The 18,722-nt window shown below is 41.9% G+C and overlaps 1 protein-coding gene across 1 annotated transcript in view; it reads right to left on the reverse strand.

Moving 5' to 3' along the window:
• Nucleotides 1-14,967: 14,967 nt before the first annotated feature.
• The window catches only part of LOC109572568 (zinc finger protein 418-like), a 28,179-nt gene continuing 24,424 nt past the window's right edge, over nt 14,968-18,722 (reverse strand). The window contains exon 2 of the mRNA XM_070771899.1: nt 14,968-18,721. Coding sequence (XP_070628000.1) covers nt 16,989-18,602 — 1,614 coding nt within the window. The 5' untranslated portion in view covers nt 18,603-18,721 and the 3' untranslated portion in view covers nt 14,968-16,988. The remainder of the gene's footprint in view (nt 18,722) is intronic.

Raw genomic sequence — 18,722 nt, forward strand, 5'->3', positions numbered from 1 at the left:
TCTAGTGAGCCTGCTCATCGGACACCAGCAGTTGCTGAAGCAGACCTCACTCTGCATGGCTTCCCGGCCAGGAGGGAACACACTCACTCCTACTAAACAGAGTCCAGGTTCCTCCAACCTATCCCACTGTGTCTCCAACAGTCAAGGAGGCTTGCCGCCACCACTGGAGCACCAGGGGAGTCGTGAGGGTGTTAGATGGAGGAGACAGACAGGTCACAGAGAGGAACGGGGTTGGAGGAGTGTGAGGTGGTAAGGTAGTAGGATGCAAATGTCAGTCATGCACGAAACGGACCACTTCTAGTGAGGAACAGGCACAGCGAGCGACTGTCTGCTACTTGTGATCCCCCAGCAACGGAAGAGAATCTGGGAATCCATGCCAGGTTACCTGGTTCAGGCCATAGGAAATCTGTTCACTGCACTCCTTGTCCTATCCAATCCACTCTGGAACTCAAAGAACATCTTGGGCATCCTGACATCCTCTGTCTCCCTCCCCAAAAGAGCCCTAGTCATACCACAACCCCATGCTGATGGACATCCCTTTCTTTTCACTGGGAACAAATATTGATGGCTGTCATGTGAATGACCCCATTCATCTACCTGAACTGCCCTGTGCTCAGAATTTATTGTTCTTCCAATTTGTGGAGAGAGGGGTCTGAACCTTAGGTTAAGGAGTTCCCACAAGGGCACCCAGATGCCAGCCTCTGATGAGGGCGTCCTCTACACTGCACAGGTGTACTGCTTCTCTTCTGCACTTCCCTGCGTGGACTCCATCAGCTGTGGCACAGCCATGAACTACCCACACCGCTGTCTGCATCTCCACCAGGGACTCCAGCTCCACGGCACCCAGTTTGCATTTCATTGCAGACACCTTCCCTTTTCTGAAGTTGTTCAAAGGGACAGCAGCAACAAACATGCTCGCCCCACACTGTCTTCAGTGTCCCTGGAGACACGACACTGCCCACAACCATATGCCGTGATTTGTTCTCAAGGTCCTGCCCATCTTTCTCATGAACCTAATTCAAGATGTGCCTGTGTCCACTCTCCTGGTGACTATCCCGAGTGTTTTGAGTGACCCTGAAGGACTAGGAGTCAGCACTGTGGCTCTCTCCCTATCTCCAAAACTCTTCTTCCTAATGCCCTCACCCATCACCCCACTGCTCCTCCTACCCAGTAGAAAAACATAACTCTACAAATGATTAATTAGGAATATAACCAGCAGGAAAGTGCCAACATCTTCTGGGGACCCATCCTTGACAAACTTTAGTCCAAATGCTAAGGGCTGAAGAATGATACCTCCCATAATGCCTGTAAAACCCAACCCCAAGTTCTTGTGAAACAAAGCTGCTCACAGGTGTGAATCTTCACCTGTATAACACTTGTGACCCAGTCCTTCAACTAAACACCATCAGTGCATCATCAAAATTGCAGCGATGTGGGAGAGCTTGTTCTTTGCAAGCCTGTCTGCGCTCACCTTATCTATCACACGGGATCCACAAGAACTGTGTGAGTGTGTGTGGCCCACACACCACAATGTGGGGCATCTGTATCACATGGCTAGCCCCCAAATCTCCTTGGAGTGCTTGTTAATTCTGTGCCCACACCTGCTGTGCAGGGTCAGCGTGTCCCACTGTATTTCCCCACCAAGGTCTCCCTTCTGTCCCGCATCCTTTGTGCTATGGCACATGAGTTAGCAGATCCAGGCTGCATCGAGGGGTGCGAGCATTCCAACTCAGTCACACTGTACCCCAGGTTGTGCTGATATACACTGATGTTTAAAATTCTGCTGCTGCTACTTACTGGAGTTACGAAAAGGCTTCTTTTATTTTAGAAATGCATTCTAACAAGTTATGAATTGAAAGACATGATACCTGCGATTATAAAGCTTAAACACGACTAAGTAAATCATGATCAGTTCAGTTCAGTTCAGTTCAGTCGCTCAGTCGCGTCCAACTCTTCGCGACCCCATGAACTGCAGTACACCAGGCCTCCCTGTCCATCACCAACTCCCGGAGTTCACTCAAACTCACATCCATCGAGTCGGTGGTGCCATCTAGCCATCTCATCGTCTGCTGTCCCCTAGTCCTCCTGCCCCCAATCCCTCCCAGCATCAGGGTCTTTTCCAATGAGTCAACTCTTCACATGAGGTGGCCAAAGTACTCGAGTTTCAGCTTTAGCATCATTCCTTCCAAAGGACACCCAAGACTGATCTCCTTCAGAATGGACTGGTTGGATCTCCTTGCAGTCCAAGGGACTCTCAAGAGTCTTCTCCAGCACCACAGTTCAAAAGCATCAATTCTTCGGCGCTCAGCTTTCTTCACAGTCCAACTCTCACATCCATACATGACCACTGGAAAAACCATAGCCTTGACTAGATGGACCTTTGTTGACAAAGTAATGTCTCTGCTTTTGAATATGCTATCTAGGTTGGTCATAACTTTCCTTCCAAGGAGTAAGCGTCTTTTAATTTCATGGCTGCAGTCACCATCTGCAGTGATTTTGGAGCCCCAAAAAATAAAGTCTGACACTGTTCATGGGGTCGCAAAGAGTCGGACACGACTGAGCAACTGAACTGATTGACTCACTGATTACTAAAATAGAATATACTCTTGAACCAGTGATTACAATGTTGAAGATAAATTTTAAATGGCAGAAGGAAACTGGTTTGAAGGATGTACACAAGTATGTCTAAATGTACATTCTAAATATGTAAAACTTAAATCAAATATACATTCAATAAACTATTTAAAAAACAATTTAGCAAAAACTGTCCATAATCATTTTACTATGGTTTACTAGCTACATTCCTAAAATATTTTGTGGCTACTGGGACTGTAAAGGGGAAAAACCATACAATGGTGAGCTACTGGCAGTGCTTCCCAACTTCATTTCAGTGACATTATGTTCACAATTTGACACTGGTAATGGTATGAACATTTACACCAGGGAAATTAGCAAACACTACAAAACAGGGCTTGATTTAATTACAGTGTAATTAAATGTCTGAACTTAAGAATAGGTAACATATGTTAATAAAGCAGACTTATCAAAAACATATGATGTATGTGGCAATTACACTACAAATAGTATAAACATTGAGAATACAAACTCCCAATACTCTGAACAAGAATTCCATGCAGGAAAAAAGTCACTCATATTATTGGTGAAATATAACAGATAACTTTGTTGTTTCTTTGCTTTCCTTCTTGTCAAATAAGAGAAAATAGCCAAATCTCAGAAGACAAAGATAGGCAAAAATATGAATTGAAATTTTACCGAACTGAACACACAGGTGAAAAACACACAAATGAAAAACAAAAACTGAACATCAAGAATCCTGAGTAGGGAATTTGCCAGCAGTCTAGTGGTGAGGATTCCACACGTCCACATCATGGGGCACAGTTTAGATTTCTGGACAGGGGGATTCCATAGGCACGTGGCACAGTCAAGAAAAAAAAATCCTGAGAAAAATGCAATTAAATAATGATGATTTTTTTATGCAGAGGTTTTAGTCTTAAAGGAAGAATCACTCAACCTGGCATGGAATCCCAGATCCGTATCCATCCTAAGGAGATCACTAACAGATGATCCAGCATCTCTGTGCCTCAGTTTCCTCTCTAAAAAGGGTCCATTTCCTCCAGAGGTTCTTCCCACTGTTACTACCTCAAACTTCTTCAACATCACTGCCAGAAATATTTGCAATATTCATAAAGCTGTTTCTCCAGTGTGACCTCGCTGTTATTTAACCATGTAGCACCTTCAGATGAAAGATTTAACATATTCCTGGCACTTACGAGACTTTTCTCTAGTATGAACTTTCCAATGGATGAAGAAGCACTGTTTTGCTTAACAGTTTTCCCACATTCACTGCACTCATAGGCCTTTTCCAGTGTGAACCCTGTGATGATCATAGAGATGTGTTTGAGTAGTAAAAGATCGGCCACATTCAGTGCACTTATAAGGTCTTTCTCCAGTGTGAACTCTATGATGACGAAGAAGGCTCGAGCTATTAGAAAAATACTTCCCACATTCACTGCACTTATAAGGCCTTTCTCCAGTGTGAACTCTCTGATGATCACGAAGGGTCCACCGAGCAGTAAAATTTTTCCCACATTCACTGCACTCATAAGGTTTTTCTCCATTGTGAACTCTCTGATGATACCGGAGGCTACTTGAACCAACAAAAGATATTCCACATTCACTGCACTCATAAGGGTTTTCTCCATTGTGAACTCTCTGATGACAAAGAAGGCTTGAGGTACTAGTAAAACATTTCCCACATTCACTGCACTTAAAAGGCCTTTCTCCAATGTGAACTTTCCAATGAGTACAAAGTTTTGACCTACTTGTAAAAGATTTCCCACATTTATTGCACTCATAAGGCTTTTCTCCAGTGTGAACATTCATATGGGTACTAAGGTGTACCTTTTGGCTAAAAAACTTGCCACATGCACTGCACTTAAAAGGTCTTTCTCCACTGTGAATTCTCTGATGATTAGAAAGGGTTGACTGAGTTGTGAATGATTTTGCACACTCACTGCACTCATAAGGCCTTTCTCCAGTGTGAACTCTCTGATGATAACGAAGGCCGGACCTACTGGTAAAAGATTTCCAACATTTATTGCACTCATAAGACCTTTCTTCAGCATGAACTCTCTGATGATGACGAAGACTGGAGCTACTAGTGAAAGATTTCTCACATTTATTGCACCCAAAAGGCTTTTCTCCAGAGTGAATGTTCTTATGGTCTCTGAGATGCTCATTCCGGCTGAACAATTTACCACATTCACTGCACTCACAAGGCTTTTCTCCAGTGTGAACTCTCTGATGATGACAAAGGCTTGACCTAGCAGGAAGAGATTTCCCACATTCACTGCACTTAAAAGGCTTTTCTCCAGTGTGAAGTCTCAGGTGATAAGAGAGGGTCGACCTATTAGCAAGAGATTTCCCGCATTCAGGGCACTCATAAGGCCGTTCTCCAGTGTGAACTCTCTGATGTGCAAGGCAACTGGATTTATAGGCAAAAAATTTTCCACATTGGCTGCATTTATAAGACTTTTCTCCAGTGTGAACTTGCACATGCTGAATGAGGTTACTTCTTTGGGTGCCAGCTTTCTCACATTTGTTTACCTCACAAACTGCCTCACTAATGAGGACTCTCTCATGCGCTACAAGAATGTCTGTGTGGCTGGAAACTATCTTACTTTCTCCCAAACTGTGATGACTTTCTCCACTGTGAAAAACAACCTCACACTCCATACTGTTGTTCAGTTTCTTCCCAGTATTAGTGGCCTGTGACTGAACTCCCATGCTGGCCATGAAGTCATTCCCAATCTCCATGTAGGTAGAGAAATTCCCTGCTGGGTGCACTGTGCAGGTCTTCAAAAATGAGGGTCTCTCAGTATTACATAGGAAACGATTCTCTCTAACGTGCTGCTTCTGGTGCTGTTCAATGTTTGCAGTAAAATAGAATTCTTTCCCACATGCCCCACATGTGTATACTTTCTGCTCCCCATTTGTTCCTTGTTCTTCAGCCAAGTGCAAAATGTCTCTCAAGACTGGGATGCACATCTTACAAGGTTGGGTCTTCTCAGGTGACAAACATGCCCTGGGAGTGCAAAACTGTGACACTCTTGCAGATTTGCTCTGTTCAGATGGTGTCTCTTCATCCTGGACTCCATGCCAAGAACCTGAAACAAACAAGTGATGGTAAAGATCCGGTTGACTTTATTGGCGTGAATGACACCATCACAATTTTACATTTGGTACATGAAAGAAGTCCACGGAATCGTGTTCAGGATATGAAGTTGGAGTCATATTGAGGAAGCAGCTGATCTCACCAAGCATACGACATGTAACTGGATGTGACCCAAGGTGAAAGGCATGCTGTATAATTCACTCCTCTGTCAATGGCTTTTACCAGGACCACATCCTCTGGTGACCTGTGCAGAAGTATACCATACATCCTGTATATCTGAACATCTGGGTGGAACAGGTAGCTGGTGTTCAAGAAATAGTAAAGCAAACACAAATGTTGCAAATGGCAAAACGGCCTTCTTTTTTAGGGCTGAATAATATTCCATATATTCCAGATATTTGTTATCCATTCATCCCTCAATGAACACTCAGCTTGTTTCTATCACTTGGATAGTGTTAAAAATGCAACAATAAACATGGGGTACAGATACCTTTTTGATACAGTGATTTCACTCCCTGTGGATAAATACAGAGTTGGAATTGCTGGATCATACTGTAGTTCCTTATTTAATGTTGTAAGGATTCTCCATGATCTACTCCATAGTGATGACAACAATGTACACACCTCCCAAGAGTGCACAAGGGGTTTCTTTTCACCACATCTTAACCAACATTATTTCTTGTCTTTTTCATAACAGACATTAGAACAGGTGTGACATGGTATCTCACTGTCATTTTGATTGGCATTTTCTGACCATTTGTGATACTGAACTTTTTTTTTATATACAAGGTTCCTATTTGCATGACTCATTCATAAAATATCTTTTTCAGATCTAACAGATAATACCTTGTTCAAACTGGTCCATGGCAATGAAAGCCTAGAGTCCTATTGAACTAAGCAAGCATGGAACTTCAGTTATGATTTTTTTTTAATTATTAAGGAATTCCTTGGTGGGCCAGCAGTTATGACATCACACTTTTACTGCCAGGGACCCAGGTCTGATCCCTAGTCAGGGAACTAAGACATTACAAGATGGAAATATATATTATATTATATATATCAAACTATCCATAAAGTCATATAATGTTATATAGAAGTGGTCTTCAATCAATTCTGAAAACATAACACAAACTTTAGCACAACTAAATAAAAAAATGAAGAGAAGCAAATGGTGGCAAGTTAAGAAAGGAAAGAAAACAAAATCATACAAAATGCTCTATTAATACAAAAAAAAAAAAGAACGGTAGACTAACACAGGAACAAAGAACAAGGATAATTTTATAAAATGATAACAAATACATTAGATATTTATCAAACTATATCAATATACTAAACATCGACAGTCTCAGTGTACCAATTAAGAGAAAGATCATCAGGGTGGATCCATAAACAGGATTCAGCGATATGTTGTCTCTGAGAAACATACTACAGGACTTCCCTGGTGGTCCAGCAGTTAACTATTCAAAGTGCAACACAGGAGACACTGGTTCAATCCATGGTCAGGAACCCACATGCCACAGCAACTAAGCCTGTAGGCCACAATTAACAACTCTGCACACTCCAGAGCCTGTGCACCATAATGAAGACCCAGTATGGACTAAAAACATATTTGAACAAATAAAATTTTAAAACAACAAAACCCACTTTAAATAAAAACATGCATGTAACATTAGAGAGCGATTAACAGAATTCAAAATAAAAATGTTAGTAACTATATTCACATCTAACGGGAGGCTCCGCAGGTGGCTCAGTGGTAGAGCCACCGTAGGACAAACAGGTTCAGTCCCGGGTTCAGGAAGACCGCACACCCACAGGGCAACCAAGTCCATGTGCCCCAACTACCTGACTGCGCTCTCGAGCCCAGGAGCCGCAACTGCCGAAGACCAAATGCTTGAGAGCCTGTGCTCAAAAAAAAGCCACCAAACCAGAAGTCTGTGTACCATAACTGGCGAGTAGCCCCCAGTCGCTGCAACTAGAGAAAAGCCTGAAGAGCAATGAAGACCCAGCACAGTGAACTGGGTATCTGGACACCTACAGACTACAAGTCTAGTCCATCTAACAGCAGAGTAGTCTTAAGCTGACATGGAAAATTTATAAAACAGAGCACATGCTGGGCCAGAAAAACACACCTTAACAAATTTGAAACAACAAAAATCAGACAATGTCTGTTCTCAGATCACGGTGGAATCACACTAGAACCAGTAACAGAAAGATAGCTGAAAAAATCGCAGAACAATGAAAAGTCAAACAACCCAAATAAAACATGGAGCAAACAAGAAATCTCAAGGTAAATTTTTAAGTATCTCGAAACAAACACAACACTTCTCAAAATATGTGTATGCAGTGAAAGCAATGGTTATACAGCAATTTATAGTACTGAATGCATATATTAAAAAAAAAAAATCTAAAGGCAATCACCTTAGAAAACTAGAAAAAAGAGAAAATTAAATCCAAAGGAGGAAGAAAAGATATCATTTAATAAATCAACAAAGAAAAATAACAAAGACAAACAAAGTAAACTGGTTCCTTAAAATGACCAATAAAATAAAAAATATTCTCATTAGGGTAATCACAAAAACAAGACAGGACATAAATTACTAATATTAAAAATAAAAAAGGACTTCCCCAGTTCCAATGGTAAAGTCTCTGTATTTCCATTGGAGGGGGCAGTTTGATCCCTGGTTTGGAAACAAACATCTCACATGCCTGGAGGTACAGCCAAAAGAAAAGAAAGAGAGACAAAGAGAAAGAATTAAAGAGGAAAAACCACCACATGGAATGGACATTAAATGGTATAATGAAATATACAGGCATCTCCAAGACAATAAATGTGATAAACTAAATGAAATGGACCAGTTTTTTGAAAAATACAGTCTACCAAAACCCACACAACAATACACAATCTAAATAGGTATACATCTGTTAAAGTAACTGAATCAATAAGGAGTAATCTTCCAAAACAGAATGCAACTTGCCCAGATTGGTTAACTGGTGAAATATGACAAACATTTTAGGAAGATATACAATTCTCTACAATTCCTTTCAGAAGACAGAAACAGAAGGACTGCTTCCTAACTAATTCCGTGAGGCCAACATTACTCTAATACCAAACCAAAAACATGCAGAAAAAATATACACCAATATCTCTCATGAACATAAAGGCAAAATCACAAAGCATCAGTAAACTGATTCAAAAATTATACAAACAGAATTACATATCATGACCATGTGGGATTCATGAAAGGCACCTAGCATTTATTTCACACCATATTAAAAGTTATAGGAACCAAAACAGCATGCTAATAGCATAAAGACAGATATCTACTCCAGTGAAATAGACTTCAGATTATAAAGATCAACCCTCATAATATATGATCCAATAATTACTGACCATTACTATTCAATAGATTCATCAACAAATAGTGTTGTAAAAACTGAATAGCCACATGTACAAGAATGAAGTTAGAGTCCTACCTAATACCACATACAAAAAGGCATTCAAAATGTATCAAAGGTCAAAATGTAAGAGCTGAAGTTACACAATTCTTAGGGGGGAAAACAGGGAAGACTTTAAAAATCTTGGATTCAGCCATGAATTCTGACAAGTGAAAGAACCACTCCACAGGACTGTGTTCTGGAAATGAGTTGCGGTACAACTGAGAAGCATCTGATCTCACCAAGCGCGGGACAGGACTGGAGGTGGCTGGAGGTGAAAGGCGGCTTCTACAGTTCACTCCTCTGTCAATGGTGAACACACTTCCTGGACCTGTGATAGGGTAAGGAAGTGTACTTCCAGAACTCAGAAACTCTGACTGCATTTTGTGTGTGTGTGTGTGAGGAGAACTTTTACGATCTACTCCTTTGGCAATTTCTTTTTTCTTTTCTTTATTTATTTATGGCTTCTCTTGTTCGTCATTGCAATCTCAGGCTTTCTCTAGGTTCAGCAGACAGGGGCTACTCTCTAGTTGAAATGTGCGGGCTTCTTACTGCAGTGTCTTCTTGTTGCAGAGCACAGGCTCTAAGGCAGAAATGCTTCAGTAGTTGCAACAGGCAGACTCCGCAGTTGCAGTGCATGCACTTAGCTGCTCCACAGCATATGGGATCTGCTTGCACCAGGGAGCGAACCCCTGTTCCTGCGTTGGCAGGCAGATTCTTAACTAGACCACCAGGAATGCTCTCAGGAAACTTCTAAATATAAAACAGAGTCTTGTTAACTAGAGTCACTAGGCTGTGCACTACATCCTCAGGATTTACCTTATAAACTAGAAGTGTTTAACTTCTGACATCCTTCACTCATTTCATCTACACTCCTTACCTTGATCTGGCAATCACTAATCCTTTGTCTGTATCTGATTGGTGGTGGTGGTGTTGATTTAAAGATTCAACATGTAAGCATAATCATTCAGTACAGGTAAACCTGGAACACGGGTTCTAAAATACTTGGGTCCACTTATACATGAATATTTTCAATTAAAAACCACAGGGTCATACGTGTATATATATGTATTGTATCTGTGTATTATATAGAAATATATATATTTTCAAACTACCCATGAAACCATATAGCATAAGGAAGCACTCATATCATTTATAAGTACATAATGCAAATTTTAGCACAATTAAATTAAAAAATGGAAGCAAATAGAGCTGATGAGCTAACAAAGGAGAGAAAATAAAATCACACAACTGCTTGATTAACACCACAAAAAAGAGAGTGGTAGATTAACAAAGGAACAGAGAATAAGGGTAGGGTTTTTTCCCTGGTGGCTCACTGGTAAAGAATCTGCCCGTCAATGCAGGAAACATGGGTTCAATCCTTGATCCCAGAAGATCCCACATGCCACAGAGCAACTAAGTCCGTGCACCACAACCACTGAGCCTGTGCTTCAGAGCCCCGAGGCAGCAGCTACTGAAGTCAGCGCACCACAGAACCAAGCTTCACAAGGGAAGCCACGGCAATGAGAAGCCTGCACAACTAGAGAGCAGTCTGCTCTCTCTGCAAGCAGACAGGCCAGGCAGCAGCCAAGACCCAGCACAGCCAGAAAATGAGAACGAAAAAACAGAACAAGTGCTGTCAGGAAGCACTGAACACGAGGCTTCCTGTGTGCTGCTTTGGATCTGTCAGGAATTCTGTTCCTTATTAATTCCTGAGGAATTAACAGGAGAGGCAAGCCTCTCCCGGGGGCTGAGGAATCCAGGCATTTCCTTCATTAGTGTTTCTATACGGTGATAAGTAGGGGCTTCCCTGGTGGCTCAGACGGTAAAGCGTCTGCCTGCAATGCGGGAGACCCGGGTTTGATTCCTGGGTCGGGAAGATCCCCTGGAGAAGGAAATGGCAATCCACTCCAGCACTCTTGCCTGGAAAATCCCATGGACGAAGGAGCCTGGTCGCAAAGAGTCGGACACGACTGAGCTACTAGCTACTATGGTGATAAGTACCCTCTTTCTTCTTGTGAACCAAACAGTAAAAGTGATTGTTTACAACTCTCTCTCTAATATGGATTGCCTATATTTTGTAAGTCTGGAATTTTAATCTTTATCTTTGCTGAGAATAACTATCTTGTAAGACAGTATATATGCCCACACCATGTTAAAACACCTTTGCTCCATCAGAGTTCTGGTCCCCGTGTCTTTCTTTCTCCCTCTCTTTCTTTTTCAGGCTGACCCCCTGGAGCACAGAGGCTCTCTGAGTTCACTTTCCTGCCCGGGCTTCTAAGACCCTCTTGAGAAGGTGCTCTGCACCTGCCTGTAACTGGGAATAAATCAAATTTCATTTACAAAATATACATGATAATGCCTCTCTGAATGTACAATTACTGCAAAAGAAAATCTTTAAAACTTTTTCTAAAAATCTGCCCTCTTCCCCTAATTTGGAAACTTTAGCTGAACAAATTATCAGTATCAGGTCTGGAACTGTAACTTTGGTGATTATCTTGATAATTATATTTGTTGTTTACCGTCTCCTTTCTATAAAGTTGGTTAATACTAACAAAACTCATTTGGTCAAGACCTTTTTTACAAATATAATAAAATAGGGGGAACTGTCAGGAAGCATTTAACACGAGGCTTCCTGTGTGCTGTTTCGGATCTGTCAGGAATTCTCTGTTCCTTATAATTCCTGAATAATCGGGAATTAAGAGGAGAGGCAAGCCTCTCCCGGGGGCTGAGGAATCCAGGCATTTCCTTCATTAGTGTTTCTATATGGTGATAAGTACCCTCTTCCTTCTTGTGAACCAAACAGTAAAAGTGATTGTTTACAACTCTCTTTAATATGGATCGCCTATTTTTGTAAGTCTGGAATTTAATCTTTATCTTTGCTGAGAATAACTACCTTGTAAAATAGTATATATATCCACACCATGTTAATTAAAACACCTTTGCTCCATCAGAACTCTGGTCCCTGTGTCTTTCTCTCCCTCTCTCCCTCTCCCTCTCTCTCTTTTTTCAGGCTAATCCCCTGGAGCGCAGAGGCTCTCTGAGTTCACTTTACTGTCCGGGCTTCTAAGACCCTCTTGAGAAGGCGCTCTGCACCTTCACCCCATCGAGAGGGTGCCTGAGGCCTTCGTGAACAGAGCAAGCCCCGTGCAGGGGCTTTATTGGCTTTCTGCGTAAACCAAGGAATACCAGCCTCTTTCTCTCCTTTACTTTCTTATCGGTCGACTCTGGACCACCAGGTTCCAGTCCATTAAAGGACCTCAACAAAGGGCAATTTTAGAAAATGGCAAGAAATATATTAGATATTAATCCAAGTATACTATCAATACAGTATTAAATATTAATCCAAGTATACACCAATATACTAAACATGGATAGTCTCAGTACATCAATTAAAAGAGAGATTTCAGAATGGATCCAGAAGCAGAACTTAACCGTATGTTGTCTTCAAGAAACCCACTTTAGGACTTACCTGATGGCCCAGTGGTTAAGAATCTGTCTTACAATACAGGGGACACTGGTTCAATCCATGATCAGGGAACTAATCCCACATGCTTTGGAGCAACTTAGTCAAAGCTATGGTTTTTCCAGTAGTCATGTATGGATGTGAGAGTTGGACCACTAAAGAAGGTTGAACATCAAAGAACTGATGCTTTTGAACTGTGGTGTTGGAGAAGACTCTTGAGAGTCCCTTGGACCGCAAGGAGATCCAACCAGTCAATCCTAAATATTCATTAGAAGGACTGATGCTGAAGCTCCAATACTTTGGCCACCTGATGCAAAGAATCAACTAATTAGAAAAGACCCTGATGCTGAGAAAGATTGAAGGCAGGAGGACAAGGGGACGAGAGGATGAGATGGTTGGATGGCATCACCAACTCAGTGGATGTGACAGATGGTGAAGGACAAGGACGCCTAGCGTGCTGCAGTCCATGGGGTCGCAAAGACTTGAACACGACTGAGTGACTGAACAACAACACTGGAAGAATGAAAAGGAAAACCACTGAGGTAGGAGAGCTGAAAAACTACCTGTTGTGACAGAGGTGCTCAATCCTTAGGCAGGCAGAGGATCCAGGGCAGGAGAAAGGGCTTAAGAACATTTGTCTTTAATGATACCAATCACTGAAGTGTTTGCAAATGGTCTCAGACACCTAAAAGTCAACCCAAGTTGACATCCAGTGGAAACTGGAAGCAAATGAATATTATCCTAATGCTTCTGAAAGGCATGCAGCCTGAAGTGTTAAAGCCATTTTGGGGAATTCCTTGGTGGTTCAGTAATTAGGACTTGGTGTTTCCCACCATGTGTCTGGGTTAAAGAGCTGGTCCAAAAAAATAACATCTAGTAAATGCCTTTGTGCAGCCAGGGGAAAAAGTCATTTTGTAACCTTTGGCCAGGGACACTAAAAACGTCAGACAGGGCCCCTCAAAGAGCCAGCACGGGAACCTGTTATTCGTTTTCTTCCTAGTCTGAGGGCGGGGTTGGGGGAAGCCAGGACCCTGAATACAGAAGAGATACTGAGCAGGCCTGAGTGGGTAGACAAGGGGCAGAGCACTACTTGTGGTTCCCCCAGAAAAGGCTTTCTTGCCTGTGGTTTGTGACTGTGCCCAACTTGGTGAAAAATACCCATGTATAATCAGGCCATCCAAATAAGCTGTTCTTTAGCTCTCTGAACATCCCCTGGCCCAAGTCTTAATCAACTATATCCTACACACAGGACTGGCCTTCCCTCTTAATCCTAAGGTCTTCTTGTTCTGCACCAGCTGTTCTTCCTAACCACTTCACTCATCACCCCACTGCTCCTCCTACCCAGCAGAAAAATGTAAATCACCAAATGATTATTAGTTATCAAGATAACCAGAAGCAAAGTGCCAACATCTTCTGGGGACCCATCCTTGACAAACTTTAGTCCAAATGCTAAGGGCTGAAGAATGACACCTCCCATAATGCCTGTAAAACCCAACGCCAAGTTCTCGTGAAACAAAGCTGTTCACAGGTGTGAATCTTCACCTGTATAACACTTGTGACCCAGTCCCTCAAATGAACACGATCAGTGCACCATCAAACTTGTGGTGACGCCAGAACTTGTTCTTTGCAAGCCTGTCTGCACTCACCTTATTACACGGGATCCACAAGAACTGTGAGAGTGTGTGAGGCCCACACACCACAACGTGGGCCATCTGTATCACATGCCCGGCCCCAAATCTCCCTGGAGTGTTTGTGAATTCTGTACCCACATCTGCTGTGCAGGGTCAGCATGTCCCACTGTATTTCTCCAACAAGGTCTCACTTCTGTCATACGTCCTTCGTTCTATGCTACATGAGTTTGTAGATCAAGGCTGCGTCAAAGGGTGTGAGCATTCAAACTCTGTCACACTGTGTCCCAGGCTGTGCTGATATACACTGATATTTAGAATCCTTTCTTGTGTTAGTTACTGGAGTTATGAAAAAGCTTCATTTTAGAAATGCACTCCAAGAAGTTACGTATTGAAAAACATGATACCTGAGATTATAAAACTTAAGAACGACTAGGTAAATCCTGATACACAAACACAAAAAGTGATCATGTGTATAAATATGATAAATGGTATAAGATACAGGAAGAGTCCATCAGTCATTCCATTTATATATATATATATTTGAAAATAGTCATTACTGAAGTAGACTATACTCTTGCATCAGTAACGATAATGTTGAAGGTAAATTTAAAATGGCAAGAGGAAACTGGTTTGAAGGATGTACACAAGTATGTCCAATGTACATCTTAAATACATAAAATTTACATGAACTCGATTTAAATGAAATGATTTTCAAAACAATTCAGCAAAATCTATCAATAATCATTCTAGTATGATTTATTAGCTACATTCCTGCAATATTTTCCAGATACTGGACCTTTAAGGGGGAAAAAGAATACATGGTGGGCGACTGGCAATTCTTTTCAACTCCATTTCAGTGACATTATGTTCACGATTCGACACTGGCAAGGATGGGAATATTAACACCAAAGAAACTGGCAAACACTACAAAACAGGGCTTGATTTACTGTGCAATTAAATGTCTGGCCTTAAGACTAAGGTAACAAATGTGAATAAAACAGATTTATTGAAAACATGTATAATGCATGTGGCCATTATATTACCCATAGTATAAACTTTTGGAACATATACTTTCAGTACTATGAATTACGATTCCATGCAGAAAAAAAGTCACACACATTATTGCTGAATGAGTGAAATCTAACAGATGTCTTTGATGTTTCTTTGCTTTCCTTCTTGTCAAAAAAAGAGAACACACAAATCTCAGAAAACAAAAGTAGGCCAAAATATGAATAGAAATTTTCCCAAATAGAACACACAGGCGAAAAACAGACACATGAAAAACAAAAATTAACATTAAGAATCCAGTGAAAGGGAATTCCCCAGCAGTCTAGTGGCTAAGATTCCATATGTCCATATCATAGGGCACATTTTAGATTCCTGGACAGGGAAACTAAGATCCCACAGCCACATGGCACAGTGAAGGGGAAGAAAAGTCCTGAGAAAAAAGGCAACTAAAATCATAATGATTTTTTTACACAGAGGTTTTAGTCTTCATGGAAGAGGTCAGTCTGCATTCAGGGCTAGTTTTTAAGTTAGGCTATCAGGGAGGGAGGGCAAGTTCATATTAATAAACAACCATTATTCTTCTGAGCTCCATTTTTCTGGAGGGGTGGGAGGAAAAGTGAGAATATGGGTAAAGGGGTAAAGGAAGAAGAATCTTGGAGACCACGCCATGTGAGGAACACACTGGACATTCTCAGGCCTTCAGTGTCTTTCCCACTGCCCAGAACAACGAGTGGTCAATCATATAACAGGGCAACAAGGACATCTTGAGGTGGCTACATAAAGAAGGTAGACAGAACCTTGGAAACCAATCACTGCTTATGGTGGTAGAGCCAGTTCCAAACCTAGGGCAATACCAATGAGCCAGTCCAGAGTCCCTGGCTTAATGCCGCTGTCCCTGAGAAACTTCCAAGTGGGAGGTTGTTAGTGAAAGATGTGCATGGGTGGAAATGAAGCTGGAGTCCCTGGGGTTAATCCAGGCTTCAGGTCTGTGTAGCTCATGGTCAGGACACAGGAAATGGAGTCCCTGCTCTAAGGGGCAGAAGAGAAGCATTTGCAGCGTAGAGCAACTACTCTCATGAAAGGTGTGGCAGTAGTGAGCTCCTGTGTAAGTCCCTCTAAATCTCTGAACTAGACACCCCTTCTTTCACAAATGGAAATAATAATTATTGAACCAAAGCATTGGTTTAGTTGGGTAGATAATGTGGTCATTCACATGTAAGGCATCAATGCTGGATGGCAGAGAAGACAATCCTGTCCAATCAGCATGAGGCTGGGGTATAAGCTGGGCTCCTAGGGTGGGGTGTCACAATGGACAAAGTGTTCTTTCAGTCTTCAAACCTGGTGTGTTGGGGGGCAGAAGAGGGTGGGGAGCAGGAGAGAAGTGATCAGATTCCCTAAATCCTAAACCTGGCAACCTGGCATTGAATCCCAGATGCCTATTCATTCCAAGGAGATCACAAACAGATGATACAGTCTCTGTGCCTCAGTTTACTCTTCAGAAAGAGTCCATTTGCTGCACAGGTTCTTCATGCTCTGTTACCACCTCAAACTTCTTCAACATCACTGTCAGCAATATTTGCAATATTCTCAAAGCCCTTTCTCTAGTGTGAATTCTGTTGTTTAATCAACTGGCACCAACAGATGAAAGATTTAACACATTCCTTGCACTCAAAAGGCTTTTATCCAATGTGGATTTTCCAATGGATGAGGAGGAACTGTCTTTTCTTAAAGGTTTTCCCAACATTCATTGCACTCATAGGCCTTTTCCAATGTGAACTCTGTGATGATCATAGAGGTATGTCTGAGTAGTAAAAGACCGCCCACATTGACTGCACTCATAAGGCCTTTCTTCTGTGTGAACTCTCTGATGACGTAGAAGGCTCGACCTACTAGTAAAATACTTACCACATTCACTGCACTTATAAGGCTTTTCTCCAGTGTGAACTCTTTGATGATCACGAAGGGTCGACCTAGCAGTAAAATTTTTCCCACATTCACTGCACTCATAAGGTCTTTCTCCATTGTGAACTCTCTGATGATACCGGAGGCCACTCGAAGCAACAAAAGATTTTCCACATTCACTGCATTCGTAAGGCCTTTCTCCAGTGTGAACTCGCTGATGACGAAGAAAGCTTGAGCTACTAGTAAAACATTTCCCACATTCACTGCACTTAAAAGGCCTTTCTCCAATGTGAACTCTCCAATGATTACAAAGGTTTGACCTACTCGTAAAAGATTTCCCACATTTATTGCACTCATAAGGCTTTTCTCCAGTGTGAACATTCATATGGGCACTGAGATGTTCCTTTCGGCTAAAGAATTTTTCACATTCACTACACTTAAAAGGTCTTTCTCCACTGTGAACTCTCTGATGATTAGAAAGAGTTGACAAAGTAGTGAAAGATTTCCCACATTCATTGCACTCATAAGGCCGTTCTCCCGTGTGAACTCTCAGATGATAATAGAAACTAGAGATAGTAGTAAGAGCTTTCCCACATTTGTTGCACTCATAAGGGTTTTCTCCAGTGTGAATTCTTTCATGTGCAAGGAAAATGGATTTGCGGGCAAAAAATTTTCCACACTGTTTGCACTGATAAGGTTTTTCTCTAGTGTGAACTCTCTGATGTTCAATTAAGTTCCCCTTTCGTCTGAAGGATTTATTACATTCCTTGCACTCATAAGGTTTTTCTCCAGTGTGGATTCTCCTATGGGAAATGAGGTATTTCCTTCGGCTAAAGGATTTCCCACATTCACTGCAGTCATAAAGCATTCCTCCACAATTAAAGCTCTGATGTGAAAGGATTTGGGATTTGTGGCTAAAAAATTCTTCACATCGGCTGCATTGGTAAGACTTTTCTCCAGTGTGAACTTGCACATGCTGAATGAGGTTACTTCTTTGGGTGCCAGCTTTCTCACATTTGTTTACCTCACAAACTGCCTCACTAATGAGGACTCTCTCATGCTCTACAAGAATGTCTGTGTGGCTGGAAACTATCTTACCTTCTCCCAAACTGTGATGACTTTCTCCACTGTGAAAAACAACCTCACACTCGGTACTGTTGTTCAGTTTCTTCCCAGTATTAGTGGCCTGTGGCTGAACTCCCATGCTGGCCATGAAGTCATTCCCAATCTCCATGTAGGTAGAGAAATTCCCTGCTGAGTGAACTGTGCAGGTCTTTAAAAATGAGGGTCGCTCAGTATTACATAGGAAAGGATTCTCTCTAACGTGCTGCTTCTGGTGCTGCTGAATGTTAGCAGTGAAATAGAACGCCTTCCCACAGGCCGCACATGTGTATGCTTTCTGCTCCCCATTTGTTCCTTGCTCTTCAGCCAAGTGCAAAATGTCTCTCAAGACTGGGATGCACATCGCACAGGGTTGGGTCTTCTCAGGAGACAAACCTGCCCTGGGAGTGCGAAACTGTAACACCCCTGCAGGTTTGATTTCTTCAGATGGTGTCTCTTTATCCTGGACTCCACGCCAAGAACC

This window comes from Bos indicus, chromosome 18, assembly GCF_029378745.1.
Source record: "Bos indicus isolate NIAB-ARS_2022 breed Sahiwal x Tharparkar chromosome 18, NIAB-ARS_B.indTharparkar_mat_pri_1.0, whole genome shotgun sequence".
NCBI classification, from domain to species: Eukaryota; Metazoa; Chordata; class Mammalia; order Artiodactyla; family Bovidae; genus Bos; species Bos indicus.